Source organism: Aspergillus tanneri (genome assembly GCF_003426965.1).
Source record: "Aspergillus tanneri strain NIH1004 chromosome Unknown AapTan_5_pilon_pilon_pilon, whole genome shotgun sequence".
NCBI lineage: Eukaryota > Fungi > Ascomycota > Eurotiomycetes > Eurotiales > Aspergillaceae > Aspergillus > Aspergillus tanneri.
The window spans coordinates 3182831-3200000 of record NW_022984632.1 but is presented as its reverse complement, the minus strand read 5'-3'; the positions used below and the strand labels follow the sequence as shown (position 1 = coordinate 3200000).

The window sequence follows — 17170 nt, the reverse complement described above, 5'->3', positions numbered from 1 at the left end:
ATGGAAATAAACGCATCCGACGCAACACACTGGACGGCAAGGACGATGACGATGTCATGGCCACAGGCAACCAGAGTAACGAAGAGCTCACCCGCAAGCACACATCGCTGGCAGGAATCAAACAAGCCAACAATGTTAAGCCGGTAACACGCCGGCGCAGCGCACCGCAGCCACCCCCAAATGAAGACGACGACGACGAGCTTAGTAGAGACATGCCAGAACATATGGCTTCATCCTCTTCCTACTCATGACGCAACAAAAGCACAACTAAAAGTCCTACAGGCGAACTGCGGGAAACGCGTCGCTGTTATGCAGCATCTCTTTGGTGAGAAAGAGGTGCAAAACACTGCAGATATTATTGCGGTGCAAGAACCATACCCTAATTATACGACCATGCAGATTTCTACGCACTCGGCATCCCTGGGAGGTCGATTCCACGTGGCAATCCAACCGACACCAAGCTATACCAACGACACCAAGACACCACCGCCACGAGTGGCATTCTTCATAAGTAAGAAAATCGACCCGAAAACATGGACCGTGAGACATTGCACGCGCAACCTAAGCGTGCTGACCATACAAGAACTGGCTGACAAGCCGGTACACGTGTACAACGTATACAACCCCGGGCCGCAGAGCCGCGGAGATGAGAACGACGAAGAGAATACTTTGACAGAGGATATTAACCACACTGGCCTATCTCGCACGCTGGACTGCCTTAGGACTGAGATCCACGCGCGTGAAGGAGATAAACACCTAATACTTGGAGATTTTAATCTACACCACCCCATGTGGGCTGCCACAGGCTATAATCACCAGGATCCCGAAGCTGAACAGCTAATCGACCTGGTTACTGACCGCCAACTGGAGCTTTTACTCCCAGAAGACACGGTTACCTATGAGCAAGGTGACCACCAAACCACAATTGACCTTGTCTGGGCCACATCCTGGCTGGCTGACCGTATGATCACCTGCCAAACACGGGAGGATTTGTGGCTGGGGACGACCATATACCAATCACCACACTGTTGGATCTTCGGCCGATGATGGCACCGGAGGTGGTGAGATGGGACTGGGATGCCACCAACTGGGACCTTTACCAAAAGGTCCTAGCCGAACACCTAGACGCAGCATACGACATAGACCTACATCTACGTCAATCCGCCACGCAGGACACAATCGACAACGCAGTCAGCTGCCTGGTCGCCGCACTGACCGCAGCGGCAAATGCTGCAACCCCACAAAGGTCTACACATGCCGCTCCAAACCTGGTTACACGCCAGAGATAAACGCCTTAAGCAGCTCACACGAAGGGCCCGCCGCAGGGCCAAGCGCAAGGGCAGGAAGCAGACTGGGAACTTCGCAAGGCACGGCACAAACTAACGCGCGAAACGGCCAAGCTGAACAGGAGCATGCACAGGGAAAGGATAGAGGAAGCCACCACCTCTATAGATGGATTCTGGAAGCTCGCTCGGTGGGCACGCACCCGGATAACCCCCGACCCACGTTCACACCGGCACTACGGTCACCCACAGGAACGCTGATTGACGACCCCGAAGAGAAGGCGCATGCCTTTAGACAGACGCTTTTTCCAGAAGTTAACGACGCCAACGCTGACTACAGTAATATCCGCGGTGGCTATCCAACACCGCTCGCAACCCCAAGGATTACTACCATAGGTTCGCCGAGCGGTGCACCACCCGCACCCCGAAAGGCCCCCGGGCCGGACGGGATTCCTAACCTGGTCCTACAGCGGAACCTGGCCCACATCGAAACATGGCTGGAGGGCATTTTCAACGCCTGCATAGATACAGGTTACTGCCCAAACCACTTTAGAGCATCAAAGACTGTCGTCCTGCGCAAGCCAGGGAAGGACGACTATTCCAACCCCAAGAACTACCGTCCAATCGCGCTTTTAAGCACTATCGGCAAAGCACTGGAAGCTATCATTGCGTCGCGGATTAGCTACCTTGTAATGTTACGGGCTCCTACCAGAGCACCATATTGGTGGTCGCAGGGGCCGTCCTGTGAATAGCGCTGCACCTACTCCTAGAGCAGGTACATGCGGCGTGGAGAAACGGAGACATCGTGGCCACCCTACTAACCTGGATGTCTCCGGGGCATATGACAATGTATCCCATAGGACTACTACACAATCTACGCAAGCGCAGAGTGCCTGAAGCCATAGTGCAATGGATCTCCAGCTTTCTAACAGAAAGACGAACCATTATCTGCCTCCAAGAGGGCCCTAGCAAGGAGTGCGAGGTCTCAACCGGCATCCCTCAAGGGTCACCACTGTCCCCTATCCTCTACCTCTTTTATAACGCCGACCTTATTGACACCCTCCCAACGTACAAGAGCATGACGCTGGGTTACGTGGACGACATCTGCATCCTGGTCTGGGGCACGACGGTTCGCGAGAATTATCTGTCTTGTCGGCTCCACACCCACGCGGAACACTGGGAACGCACGCATGCGTCGAATTCTCACTGTCCAAGTATGGCCTAATTAATATGGTACGCCAGATCGGGCCACGAGATAGACACCATGCCACCTCCGCTATGGAATTGGACCGTCCCTTGAATATAAATGGCACCGCGATACAGCCAACGTCTGAGCTGCGGTATCTAGGGGTCTTCTTGGACCCCAACCTAGCGGCAAAGCACACTTAAGCACTGCAAGCCAAAGCCGTGAAGCTAACGCCCCTCTCGTCGATCGCAGGGTCAACATGGGGCGTACCGACCCGATACCTCCGACGCATGTACACCGCAGTCCTTATGCCACAGATTCTCTACGGCTGCTCAGCGTGGTTCATTCGAGGCGCCAAAGGCTATCAATCAAGCGCCACACAAATCACCAAAGCGCTGGAGAGCGTTCAACACCGCGCATTATGCTGCGTGGCGGGCGCTTTCCGCACGACCGCACGGGTTGCCCTAGAGGTATGCCTACACGTACCGCCACCAAGCGTAGCGCTGCGCATGGCTACCGACAGGGCCTGCCTGCAAATCATGTCTTCCCCATTCCACCAAACCTTGCGCACCATACGAAACAACGCCCCCACCACACGCAGAACCCATATAGAACGCGACCCGGCACTGTCACCGCTGCATCGGCTCGAACGACGCGTTGCCCAGGCCCTCGAGGAGGACCCGGAGCAATTCAGCGTGGAAACGATCCAGCCGGTGGTCGTGCCCCCATGGTAGGATCCACCGGAAATCACCATAGCCGACACACGTGAAAAAGCAATCCAGCAACATAACCGCCTTCCCCGAGACGCCACGAGGGCCTATACCGATGGTAGCGGTTACAAGGGCGGTATCGGGGCCTCGGCGGTTATTACTGCGCGACAGGAATCTTTATACCAACCAGTTGGACAAGAGACAACGCATACGGTCTATACAGGAGAACTTATAGGAATTGACATGGCACTTGCACTGGCGACCCCTACCAACAGCGACGCAGCCAGTAATGATATTATGATCTTATCTGACAACCAAGCCGCCATCCGTGCCTGCGCTGAGCCTGCACGACAGTCAGGTCAATACATTCTTCGCAGTATCCTCCAACGACTGAATCAAGTCACCGCACATCGCCGCGTACGCCTCCAGTGGCTCCCGGGCCACGAAGGCATCGCCGGCAATGAGCACGCTGACTACTTAGCCAAGCTCGCCGCCGAGCAGGCCGCCAACGACACGGTAGTACGGACCCAGGACTCTCCTGGTCTCTGCGTGTCGCCGGCGCCTGCGCGAGCTTGCCCACAAAGCTGGGAAAAACAGTGGGCACCTCCACCACGGCCAACACACAAAAAGATACTGCCCGAGCCCACAAAGCGCGTGTTGACCTCCACGAGGCCCTCCCCGCCGCACAGCTCGGTGCTTATAAGATCAGACCGGTAAGATTGCACTCGCATCCTACCTAGGACCTTAGTGCCATGGACACGACCGCATGCCCTGCGGGTACGGACGCAGTGGTTCAACATGTCCTATCTCATGCCACCGGCATGCAGATCTGCGGTCAAAGACATTGTGGAAAGACCGCCGAACAACTGATTATCGGCGGTACCTAGACGTCTCGTCGGCAGCAGCCGGCCTGACATAGCGGGCAGTCACATTTATGCTGCAGACACGACTCCTCGGCCAATTCAGGAGTGCTAACGACACAGTCCCCACGCCGCACAACCCGTAGGCGGGTACCCTCCGACATGCAATCGGAATTCTATTCAAAAAGTGACCATTATTCCTTAAAAGGCCCTTCGAAGGCCGTAGGCGTATGACACGGACGAATGACACAGGGCACGGAACCAACAACCAACGAGGCGGTTGTTAGCGACGAAACACTGCAGAGAGGTTGGATATAGGGGCGAGATCGGGGATAAGGTTGAATCAGCGTTTTCGATCATATGATATAGTATCATGTGCCTGTATCTAACTGCCCCGACGGTTGGCCCAGCCGTCGGAACGGGACCTTTTCCGGCACTCGGCGTAGAGCTGACAGATCCGAGTATGAATACTACTACTACTACAGCGCCTTGCTGGTTCGGCTTTACCTGATTTTACACTCTTCAACTCTTTCTAAACGCCACTCCCGCGGCCTAATCTATCCTAGATTTAGACCTGAATTGGAGTAATTTATGGCTTGTATGGAACGTAACATTACCGGTATTTCCGATGCTAGAACATGGTTTTGTACAGTACATACCCAAATTTAATGACCCAGTTCGTTAAGTGGTTCGACTTAAGTTAACTACTGTACTAGTGGTTGACCACCTAGTGATCCTAACTAAGCAGCTAACTCGCTTAAATAGGTGATTCATAAATTGAAGGTTGGCTCTTTCAAAGTTTAGTAGCGCACTTTCTCCTTCCATGCAAGGATACTTTACAATATTCTGTACATGCTATACTGGATTATGTTGAATAATTGAGACTAAACTACTCCTACAGCTCAATTCATCCGTTGCCCAGCTTAATGGCGCAGACTACGGTGGCGCCAAATTAATCAATTTCTTGTAAGTCTTGACCTCCCGGCGTGGGGAGGGTGTTCTGGAAGCGATAAGAAGGGGTGATTTCCAATAAATAAGTTTGCAGCTGACAGTCTCTGGGTGTAAGGTAGATTAATGAGCTCTTCACGGGGCGACTGAGCGATCATTACACTGTAGGCCCCGTGAAATTTCCTGTATATGTTGCAAACGTTCTATTTCAGTGGGCGCTGCTGGGGGTGTATGGTTTGGGGATGAATTATACTTATCCATCCAGTCGCCAAGAGCACAAGAGGAGGATCTGGTATCTGGGTGATTAGGCCCTAATACTTTGCTGCGCAACTCAGAACATTTTTCCATTAGAGCCAAAGCATAATGAAGCTTCCCTTGGGATTCCAAGGTATAGGCGAGGTTATTCATGCTGGTCAGAGTGTCAGGATGCTCAGCTCCCAGAACTGTCTTCCTTGTCTCCATGACTTGCACCTCCAGCTTCTCAGCTTCATTCCATCGTCCCTGATTCCGGAAGGTTGATGCCAGGTTCGCCATGCTGGTCAGAGTGTCAGGATGCTCAGCTCCCAGCACTGTTTTCCTTGTCTCCATGACTTGCAGGTCCAGCTTCTCAGCTTCATTCCATCGTCCCTGATTCCGGTAGGTCGATGTCAGGTTCGCCATGCTGGTCAGAGTGTCAGGATGCTCGGCTCCCAGCACTGTCTTGCTTGTCTCCATAACTTGCACCTCCAGCTTCTCAGCTTCATTCCATCGTCCCTGCTTCCGGTAGGTTGATGCCAGGTTCGCCATGCTGGTCAGATTGTCAGGATGCTCAGCTCCCAGTGCTGTTTTCCTTGTCTCCATGACTTGCAGGTCCAGCTTCTCAGCTTCATTCCATCGTCCCTGATTCCGGTAGGTTGATGCCAGGTTCGCCATGCTGGTCAGAGTGTCAGGATGCTCAGCTCCCAGCACTGTTTTCCTTGTCTCCATAACTTGCACCTCCAGCTTCTCAGCTTTATTCCATCGTCCCTGATTCCAAAAGGTTGATGCCAGGTTCCCCATGCTGGTCAGAGTGTCAGGATGCTCAGCTCCCAGAACTATCTTCCTTGTCTCCATGACTTGCACCTCCAGCTTCTCAGCTTTATTCCATCGTCCCTGATTCCCAAAGGTTGATGCCAGGTTCGCCATGCTGGTCAGAGTGTTAGGATGCTCGGCTCCCAGCACTGTCTTGCTTGTCTCCATAACTTGCACCTCCAGCTTCTCAGCTTCATTCCATCGTCCCTGCCTCCGGTAGGTTGATGCCAGGTTCGCCATGCTGGTCAGAGTGTCAGGATGCTCAGCTCCCAGCGCTGTCTTCCTTGTCTCCATGACTTGCAGGTCCAGCTTCTCAGCTTCATTCCATCGTCCCTGCTTCCGGTAGGTTGATGCCAGGTTCACCATGCTGGTCAAAGTAGAGGGATGCTCAGCTCCCAGCACTGTCTTTCTTGTCTCCATAACTTGCACCTCCAGCTTCTCAGCTTCATTCCATCGTCCCTGCTTCCGGTAGGTTGATGCCAGGTTCGCCATGCTGGTTAGAGTGTCAGGATGCTCGGCTCCCAGAACTGTCTTCCTTGTCTCCATGACTTGCACCTCCAGCTTCTCAGCTTCATTCCATCGTCCCTGATTCCAAAAGGTTGATGCCAGGTTCGCCATGCTGGTCAGAGTGTCAGGATGCTCAGCTCCCAGTGCTGTTTTCCTTGTCTCCATGACTTGCAGGTCCAGCTTCTCAGCTTCATTCCATCGTCCCTGATTCCCAAAGGTTGATGCCAGGTTCGCCATGCTGGTCAGAGTGTCAGGATGCTCGGCTCCCAGCACTGTCTTGCTTGTCTCCATAACTTGCACCTCCAGCTTCTCAGCTTCATTCCATCGTCCCTGTCCAGGTAGCAGGTTCATGCTGGTCAAGTGGATGCTCAGCTCCCAGACTGTCTTCTTGTCTCCATACTTGCACCTCCAGCTTCTCAGCTTCATTCCATCGTCCCTGATTCCGGTAGGTTGATGCCAGGTTCGCCATGCTGGTCAGAGTGTCAGGATGCTCAGCTCCCAGCACTGTCTTGCTTGTCTCCATAACTTGCACCTCCAGCTTCTCAGCTTCATTCCATCGTCCCTGATTCAGGTTGATGCCAGTTCGCCATGCTGGTAGAGTGGAAGGGTGTTCTGAACCATTTTCTCCTGATTAATCCTCATCAGCTCGTTGTATAGTACCTCTGCTTCGTGATATCTTCCATCACTAGCAAGGCAATCTGCAATCTTCTTAACCAAATCGATGTATTGTTCCTGTTGTATAATAAATTCATTTTCATGCACAAGTGCCAAAGCATGAGGAAGGTATTCTCGCCAAAGTCCTCGATTAGTATGGTGATTATGTGGAAATATCTTCTGTATATAGATCAGCCACTCTTTGGATCCAGTGACCAAACAGTCCATTCTTTCTAAGCCAGTTCCGGGTTGCAATATGCACAAGTCTGTGCATATTTATATCCATGTTCTGGCTGTTGGTGAATGAGTACGCATTCAGAAGCCCCAAAGCGTCAAGTCTTTGTTTCCTGGATGCTTGGAGAGGAAGAAGGGACTGGGGAATATTTTTTGGATTAATACAGGCCATAAAAGATAGATAGTCTGCTGCTAATTGATCTTGATGCTGAATCTGTCTAAATGATACTAACCAGGTACTGATCACAGGGTTCTGGATATCCTTATAGCGTCCTGGATCCCTAAAGTCTTCACTAAGGAGTTCCACAGTATCTTGTTCCTGCTCTTGGAGAAGTGCAAGATAGGTAGACAAATTTATACCGTTTTCGATAATATATGCTGCTGCCTGTGTAATTGCCAAAGGTAGAAAGGCCAGTTGCTCTAGAAGAGTAGCTGATATCGTACTATCTTTATGCAAGTCTTCATTTTCCAATGTTCTTTCCAGAATTTTTAGTGCGGTTTCTCTATCCACGTCTGGAATTGGAACGGTGTTGAAAGGTGCCAGCTTCATGGCGAGTTTTCGGTTTCGGGTAGTGAATAGAATACGGCCTTGTCCACCCTCAGGTAGAAGATCCTCAAGGGCCAGAGCTGTGTCACTAGCTGTTAACCACATCTCGGTATCATCCGCATTATCAAAAATTAAAAGCCACTTTCCTGCACGCTTGGAGGTGAGGTATATCTTGATCTGTTTTTAACCTCTGATGCCTTCACGTCACCAAGTTCGAGTGTCTGTGCAATGTTTAAGAATGTCTGCTCAATAATTGCATGGCTTGTACATGGAATCCAGAAAATTGAGCACTCCTTATCTTGGTCGCGTATGCGGTGTGCTATCTCTAGGGCCACTTGTGTCTTTCCGACCCCTCCTAAACCAGTGATTGCAATCCTTCTGGGCCCATCTTGCACTGTGATTAATCCTTCTAGCTTCCTAATTTCATTCTGGCGACCAACAAAGTTCGGGTTCCTTCCTAGTGTAACCACCCAGTGCCGCGCTCTACTGCACTTTATCAAGCCGCAGTCTGTGCGGGGACAGGCACGACTGATAACAACATTTTTTTGTATATGCAGCGGCTGTCAAAGCTGCGTATCCTTGCCACTGTTTCTGCTTATGGGAGTCGCAATAGTCGCATATCCCTCGGATTACAAGCGTCGGAAGCCCGTCCATAAGGCCTGCTGCCTCCATCTCAAAGCAGAGTATCCCATGCTTTTGAGCTAGATAGTCTCGTTTTTCCGAGTCCTTTATCACCTGATCTCCCGATGCAATCAGCCCATAATGGATATAAGGTGACCTGGTACCACGCATTTGTCGTTTAACTAATTGTTCTTTATCACACTTTTCACAGCTATCTTCCTTGTCTGCATGGTGGTAGGAGGAATGAAAAAAAAAATCTGTCTGCTCTTGTGGAGGCGAAAATCTTTCCTTTAAACTAGGGTTTTGTTCCAGTACTTCTTGCACTATTATTAAAATAGTATCCTCTCTTCTCGTTATTCGGGTTGCTTCAAGTTGAGCCATATGCGTTAAGAGGGTCTGTGGTGGTTTGTTTAAGGTGCCGGTTGGCTCAAATTGCCAACCTTGAATCGCCTTGCCATAATCATATTGTATCACACCACTATACTTTCCATCCGGCTTGCTGATCACCACATCACCTAACCGAATATCATTACTTGTGCTTGGGACACCTCCTCCAATTCCTACCATCAGTCCAAATTGGATCCGCGGAAAAGTTGAAACCACATGAGACACGACAGTTGCAGCGGATATTGTTCCATATACACCTGTTGGTAGGCAAAGCAATGACAATATAATGGCCATTTAATTCACCAAGCACATACGCGTTCGGATCAGTGGGTGGTTTAGGTAAGGGTTTATGGATTCTATCCAGCATGACCCTCGCTGCTGCCATCTCCAGCGGCAAGGCGCATATCCACGCGATTGCGTAGTCATCGTTCGTTAAAGAGGTCATGGTGGATCAAAACAAGCAACATGAGAAAGCAAGTCAAGTCCAGGTATGGCGATAATGACTTTTAAAATGTGAAAACAATTTTATTGTGGGCAGGAGAATGCAAAGCACTGATTATCAGGCTGGGGAAAGAGGGTAACAGCTACGTGTTCCTGCAAGGCTGTGCACTCAACCCACAGTCGCCTAGCTACGGACATACACGTTATAATCAATTGGAGTCAATAGGAATCCATACCAAGAGTATATCTATATATTTTTTTTGGACATACAACTTCATTCAGAACTTGATTTCTTATTCCAACAAAACTTTCTTGGGAGAATGTCTTCAAGTCTTGTATTAATTCTTGACTCACGTGCCGTAACAGGAATTACTATTATCCGAACGTTTCCTATTCCTGCCAGCTGGCTTGCTAATTCCATGGATTCTCATCCAACATCTGGCCCGCCAGGCACCTATTCCCTGCGAGTGTTAGGGCCTTTGAGGATTATCTATTCTTCTACTTTTCCTATGGCACCAAATCTTCCACCATGGAAACGAAAACTTATTCAGGATATGATAAATAATACGTCACTGACCACGAATGAGATAGCATATGAAGCCAAATGCACCAGGCAAACTGTGAGTAGCATTCGCTCGAATTTAGAATGCTTTAGCGAAGTTGAAGCCCCGCCAAAACAGGTAGGCCCGCAGCGAAGCATCACCCCTTTGATGCTAGAATATCTCTGTAGACACCTGCGCGAACGACCCCACCTCTATTTGGATGAAATGGCATCCTTTCTTCAGCAACATTTTAATGTATCTGTCTCACCGAGCACCATCAGCAGAGCGCTTACTGAGAAAGGCTGGTCAAAAAGGTAATTCGACAGATATCAAACCGACGCAATGCGGATTTGCGAGATTTCTACCTCTATAAATTGTCTCAATTTCAGTCGTATCACCTTGTATATGTGGACGAGTCTGGATGTGACAAGCGGGCGGACGTCGGCGGACTGGTTGGTCTCCACTTGGGGTAACACCGGTCCAACTCTCCGAGTTCCAGCGAGGGCAACGGTATCATATCTTACCGGCATATGCTCAGGATGGCATTGTCCTCTCCAGGATCTACCAGGGGTCAACCGATGCCGCCGTGTTCGAGGACTTTATCGAACAATTGCTCCATCATTGTGGTAGATGGCCAGCTGCAAAGTCTGTCTTAGTAATGGATAATGCCTCTTTTCATCATTCTGAGAGGATCAGACAATTGTGTCGGGATGCAGGAGTAAAGTTGTGTACCTGCCACCCTACTCGCCTGATTTGAACCCGATTGAGGAGTTTTTCTTGAGCTCAAGAGCTTTATTAAGCGAAGCTGGCAGCTCTACGTGGACAGCCCTGGCCGAAATTTCCAGGGCTTTCTTCAGTGGTGTGTTGGCGTTGTAGGTGCACGGGAGCAAAGTGCCGCAGGTCATTTCCGGCATGCTGGCTTAACAATTAGCAAGATGCAACATCTGCTATAGCTGTCTAGTTGGCTTAGTGACGAAAACACTCATGTGGCATAGGAGGCATGCTCAACTAAGTACAACTTATAATGAAATAGATTTATAACGAGAAGACGCAACTTTGATTCGAATCCAAATAAGATAAATTTGAACGTAAAACCAGCCAAATAATAAACCTAGCAAGAAAGAAAATGATGCTTGAAATGTACAGTATTATATAAGCCGGAGATATCAATCAAACTCGGAGTAATCCATCTGCTCTTTGCAAATTTCAGCCCATTCAATAATGTCATCAACGAAGCGATGGGCCGTGCCTATTTTCACCTCTCTCTCTATGAAAAAGTTTGGATCTGGGCGATTAAGGATCTGTTGCAAATCAAGGCAATTCTTAAGTGCCACTTGACACGCTTTTCGGTAATCATTCTTGAGGTCATAGTCATTCACTTTTGACGCATGCCACTCGCTGTAGTTCCTGACCGCTACATCTCGAGGCCCAGCAATATCAAGACGTTTGCACCGTGATGTGCTTGAAGGTGGTGTATCTGGAACTACAGCCGGCGTCGTAGCTGGAGTGGATAATGATAGCGCTTGCGCAGGCAAAACAATGTTAATTGGAGAGCAAGTGCCCCATGTGCTGACGAACCTTTATCCTTAGATTTTGTCTTCAAGATCTTTTCCTCTGCCTTCAGCTGTTCATGGAACCAATCAGGAATGTCATTTTCGGTACGCAAGATACCACCACCATTAACAAAATCAATGAGACTTGAGAGGTGATGCTGAGTCAGCGGGAAGTGCTTTTGGGACACAGGGTCCTCAAAGCAGTGCACTCCTTGCTTACAGGCCTTATCACGACAACGCATTAGTTGATAGACCTGCCGCCAAGAACTAGACAAGCCAGAGGTGTGTTCAGCATTTAGCTGGTTCTCCATCTCCACTTGCATCCTTTGGGTCGCTGATGATCCTCTTTTATCTCCCTTTTTTTGACATGATCGACTGTCCCCAAGATAATAGAATGTAATAATCAGCCTAAGTTTCTTCCCAGCACGGAACAAGTCGCCCCAGTCCAGCAGCTGATCCTCTACGAGGGACCAATTAATATTGGTCTTCTCAAACCGCTTAGTAAGATTATGTTCGGAACGGTCGTTGATTGCAACAGTTATTGCAGTGTCATCAGGACGAACACGCTGGTCACGAGAAAATTTCTGCCCAACAACCCTTTCTAGTTTTGGGTTGAGGAATTTGTCCCAGTAGGCACTGGGAGCTAACACCAAGTTTTGCTCCGTATCGCTTACTACAACCCGCTTATTTAATGCAAGCTTCCACTCAATAGAGTAGTGAATACAGATGGGTGGCTGCTCATCATATGCTCTTTCCTCCTCCCAGTCATCCAACCCTAGCAAGGGAAGCCTAGCCTGTATTTGGGATGGGGTGGAGTAGCGCACATATGGGCCGCCGTGGTGAGAGCTAATGTAGCTAAAGTTCGAAGGTAAGGCTGGTGTTCCGTGGAAACTCCCGGGGGTGGGGGCATCCCACTGTTGGAACGTGTCATATGGAGAGATTGGCCATGATCGCCTGTGAACCACGGTACGCTATTGAGCCTCATCATATTAGCATCTCCACATTCTTTCGGGTGGCACCAGCAACCAGTTACATTACGAGGATTGCCAGTAGAGTGTAGGATCTCGGTGTATATGCAGCCTAAGCGCCTTGTACGACGGAACATTCAGCGGACGGAATGCACTAGACAAGCAAGCCTAATATCGTATTCATCAAGGCAGCAATTCCTTCCAAAATGAATACGAGAAAAATCAAGAAAATTAGCTCCGATTTTGAAGGTGCCAAAGGTCTTGGTTATCACACCTATTCCAGAGGTGTTTGAAGAGACAAGATGACACCTGGCCAGTCTGTGCGGGCACACTCTTTGTCTCTTTGTTGATGTTTTGTCTGGTTTGCAGGGAACATTCTAGAAACATCTGCATATTTACAATACAAGAAGCAACACCTGGTTTCGTATACTTACGTTCAATACTAATCGTAAATTACTAAATTAACAGACTAAACCTAATCTGGATTAGATTGCGGGAATGGCGCTGAGGAGGAGTCAAAGAGTTGTAGACCATGTAAAGCCGAACTTGCAAGGCTCTGTACTACTACTACTACTACATTTGGTAGTCTATGATGGTTATCACGTGACTGCTTATTTGCATTGTTTGTACGTACTTATTTACTTCTCTGCATCCCCCCCACTACATTCTTCCTTTCTCCAAGCTTGAAATTCTTGTTAAGATAGCACCAATTTAATCTAGTTGTTCGGCCATCACATCTACGGTTGCTCAGCGTGGTTCGTTCGAGGCGCCAAAGGCTATCAATCGAGCGCCACACAAATCACCAATGTGCTGGAAAGCATCCAACACCGCGCAGTATGCCGCGTGGTGGGTGCTTTCCGCACGGCCGCACCGGTCGCCCTGGAAGTATGATTATACGCACCGCCACGCGAGCGTGGCGCTGCGCATGGCTACCGACAGGGCCTGCCTACAAATCATGTCTTCCCCGTTCCACTAAACCTTGCGCACCATACGCAACGATGCCCCAACGCGACCCGGCACTATCACAGCTGCATCGGCTTGAACGACGCGTTGCCCAGGCTCTCGAGGAGGACCCGGAGCAATTCAGCGTGGAAACAATCCAGCCTATGTTCGTGCCCCCATGGTGGGATCCACCGGAAATCACCATTGCCGACACACGCGAAGAAGCAATCCAGCAACATAACAGCCTCCCCCGAGACGCCACGAGGGTCTGTACCGATGGTAGCAGTTACTAGGGCGGCATCGGAGCCTCGGCAGTTATCACTGCGCGACAGGAATCCTTATACCTTCCAGTTGGACAAGAGACAGCTCATACGGTCTACCATGCGGATTGGACTAGCGCGCTTTCTGTATAAGATCAAGGCACCGAAAGCGACCGGTGTGGCTGCGGGGAGGGCTCGCAGACTCCAAAGCACGTCCTCCAGTGCTCGCTGCACTCATGACGCAGAGCTACGACACAGCTGTGACGTGGCAGGATGGGGAGGAAGAAAGTGCTTTTGGGTTACCTTTCGGATTAGTTGTGTGTTTTTATATTTAGCGATCTGCTGACTTTCCTTTTACGCGTTTTATGCAAGCGTTCGCTACTGTCTGTCTTATGTGGGATTTTATAGGGCGTTTAGACCTCAGGTTCTTGCTTCATTAGGGAAGCACCTGCATAGCTAGACGCTTCAATAGTCGGGCTGCAACAGGTCAATAGAACCTTGAATTGAATTGGATTGGATTGGATTGGTAGGTCAAAGATACATACATAGAATCCAAAAAGAAGGGAAAGAATGTGGAATATGAGTAGGCGGATGGTGTCATAGAGCCAGTCCAGTGCCCTTTCGAGTCCATCGATAGAGAGCCAAGACGGCCTTGCGGCGATGGCGGATCTCGCTGTGGTTAACGGGTCGTCCGCGTGCCTGAGCCACGGCACTGCGCATGACCTGGCGGAAATTACGCTGGTATTCGGTGTTGAGGGTGACGACGCACGATTCGGTGGCGCGAATCATCACTTCGCAGGCGTTCAGGATGCCCTCGCCGGCTTCCTTCTGCAGCCGTTCGACGATCAAGAGCAGGAGAAAGCTGCCTTGCAGAAGCTGGATGCCGAAGAAATACGGTATGAAACTGATGTCAGGGTCAAAGCGCAGGATCTGGTGGACAGAGTCGGCTGCGTCTAGCGCATGCGAGATGGTGGAGGCGAAGGCTGGAGAAGAGGTCCAGAAGTCCTTATCTTCGATGAGGGATACGGGATCCCATTTACCCACGAGCAGAATATGGAGAACGTGCACGAGATAGGAAGCATACGAGATGACAGTTTGCGTGTGCCAGGAGTTTGCCTGAGAGAGGCTGGGTTCGACCACTGGCGGCGGGTCCGGCTGGGATGGAGTGAAAGTGGACGACAACGATGGCTCCGAGTCAGACGTGGCGGCCCCAAAAGTGGTAAGACTGGCCTTGTAAATTTCGAGTTGGCGCAAGACTTCACTGACCTGGGTCTCCCAGACATCCTTTCCCAGCAAACGCAAACCGAGGATAGGATGGTTGCGGCTCTGGTTGAGATCAATCAGTTCACCAGTTATGGTCATCAGCGGCAAGAAAAAGCCAAAGATGGAGTGGTCGTGGCAGATGAAGTTCGGGAATATGCGGCGTTTGTTCTTGTCACCCGAGAGTGGACACTGGGGCCCGTCGGGTTTGGGGCTGTTGCTATGGACGTTGCCGGACTGCCACGAGCCTTCGTCCAGCGGCAGCAGAAGATCCTCGCTCTCGGCATCCAACAAGGCCAGTGGCCGGTTGTAACATAGGGCGAGATGGCGGTCCATGATATACAGCAGCCACCATGCCCGGCGCCGCTCCTCCCGATGTTCTTCGGTGATAGTGCTCTGTGCATCACGGCCACGCTCGCAAACGCAATTGAGGCTCGGTCGAGTTGGGTTGGAATAATCGAACAAAGACCCCGTATCCACCCCATTCCAACCTGGTAGAGAATACTCAAAGGATGGGCTCGATTCTTCCGTAGGGTTGTTGGCGTTGGGCATCACCTCAATTTCCTGATTCAATTTGAGTTCACGCGCCAGTGTAAACGCGGCATGCCACCTATGAACCCGTTAGTGAGGGACCCGCTAAACCGCACCAGAAAAGTATTCCAACCAACCATCGCATACTGGCCGCCTTTTGCTCACTGGCCGAGATGATCGAGGCGACATGGATGTATGTGATTACATCATCCAGAGAGCCGACGGGGCCCACCAAGCCTCGATCGTCCCCCTCACCTTCAAAGGGATGATGGGTGGTGGTCGGGGGTAATTCCTGACCCACAGGAGCACAAGTTGAGTCATTCGCCGCAGAACGTTTCTGCTCCTTGAACGAAACGTGGATTAACGGCCGCAGCAAACGAATGGTCAGCGCACAGAGAAACTGGCAAATCTTTTTCCGCTGGGGCGGAGAGATGGGTAGTGCAAAGGCATGGTTATCAAGAGCCGCCACCCAGAGCATACTGGCCAGCAGAGCAGGGCTGCTGGGACGAGGGAAATCCCGACGTAAGAAGGACGATTTACGGAGGATATAACAGTGGATGTGGTGACACACGGGGTGCATATGAGTGGAGAAGGCGCTGGTGAAGTACAACTCCAACAGGTCGAACACCAGCGGCCGAGGTATGTTCGCATCCAGGAAAGGCATTAGGGGTTCCAGCGCGGGATACTTCAGAGTTGTGGACGACACGCCCGAGGTTAGGCCCATTGTGTTCCTTGCCTGCCGTGTCGCCCCATTATGACCGGCCAGGTCGACTCCGTTCCACATATCAAACATACACGGAAAGGGACCATCATCCACCCCAGCACCTGCACCCCCCAAGATATCATAGGAGCCCGGTGATACGTGCGCAGCTGACAGCCATTCCTCCGTCACATTGGTTCCAGGCCCGGGACTGGATCTCCGAGGCTGTGCTGAGACGTTGGCTTGTGACCGCCGCTCGTCGATACTCAGAGCAGATGTGGTATGGTCATTTGTCACCGGGGAACGGTGGTGGAAGCTGGACGACGGAGAGGCATTCGGCAGTGGGGTGGTCGCAGCGAGGGCGGGGGCGGCTGGAGGGTCCGTCTGGCGGGAGCGAGCGATGCGACCTCGTTTGCGACGCTCTCGAGTGAACTCGCAGTGGATATCACTGCGCAGGCAGCGGGAACAGGGAAAGGCGCGGTCACATCGCACCCGACGAGCGTGGCAGGAGTCGCAGGCGATGCGGTTACGCCTCCATCGGCGTTTCGCAGGACCGTTGTGCGGATTGTCGGTCCCTGCGGTATTACCTGACGGTGCCTCCACCAACTGAGCTGGATCCATTTCACGCCGACATTTGCGATGCAGGACTTAATGGACAGATGAACAGGAAAGAGAGAGGGAAGAAAGGAAGGAACGGAGTCGTCTCCACGCTTAGTCATAGGATGCCTGCATCGTCAGGCACATCACTTTGCGCGGGAAGCGAGGAAACATGGGACTCGTTTCGAGATTAGAGCAATCAATGCCCCATTCTGGCATCTAGTCAGTTTGTGATGCCCTGTTTGATCTCCTCCCAGCATGATCAGCCTGCGTCGGCTTGCTTCATCGCGAAAATACATCTGCGAGCGATATTCCTCACGGGGTTCCCTATCTCCCGCGGTAGAGGGAACAGGTCGATCATGTCCCATTGAGCCTGCATCCTAGCTGGA

General features: G+C 50.9%; 4 protein-coding genes across 4 annotated transcripts; 1 reads left to right on the top strand and 3 right to left on the bottom strand.

The window, feature by feature from the left end:
• Positions 1–5122: 5122 nt before the first annotated feature.
• Positions 5123–8084, bottom strand: ATNIH1004_010468 (uncharacterized protein; the record flags this gene model as incomplete). Its single annotated transcript, XM_033575038.1, has 3 exons — positions 5123–6874; positions 6945–7014; positions 7666–8084. The coding sequence occupies 3 exons, from the start codon at positions 8082–8084 to the stop codon at positions 5123–5125; spliced, it is 2241 nt and encodes a 746-aa protein (XP_033423056.1).
• A 3052-nt stretch (positions 8085–11136) lies between these two features.
• Positions 11137–13418, bottom strand: ATNIH1004_010467 (uncharacterized protein; the record flags this gene model as incomplete). The annotated part of the gene is made up of 3 exons (XM_033575037.1): positions 11137–11471; positions 11549–12477; positions 13393–13418. The coding sequence occupies 3 exons, from the start codon at positions 13416–13418 to the stop codon at positions 11137–11139; spliced, it is 1290 nt and encodes a 429-aa protein (XP_033423055.1).
• Positions 13419–13489: 71 nt separating this feature from the next.
• Positions 13490–13726, top strand: ATNIH1004_010466 (uncharacterized protein; the record flags this gene model as incomplete). Its single annotated transcript, XM_033575036.1, has 1 exon — positions 13490–13726. One exon carries the CDS (start codon positions 13490–13492, stop codon positions 13724–13726), a length of 237 nt encoding a protein of 78 aa, XP_033423054.1.
• Positions 13727–14290: 564 nt separating this feature from the next.
• On the bottom strand, positions 14291–16805 carry ATNIH1004_010465 (Zn(II)2Cys6 transcription factor; the record flags this gene model as incomplete). The annotated part of the gene is made up of 2 exons (XM_033575035.1): positions 14291–15563; positions 15622–16805. 2 exons carry the CDS (start codon positions 16803–16805, stop codon positions 14291–14293), a joined length of 2457 nt encoding a protein of 818 aa, XP_033423053.1.
• Between the last annotated feature and the right edge of the window lie 365 nt (positions 16806–17170).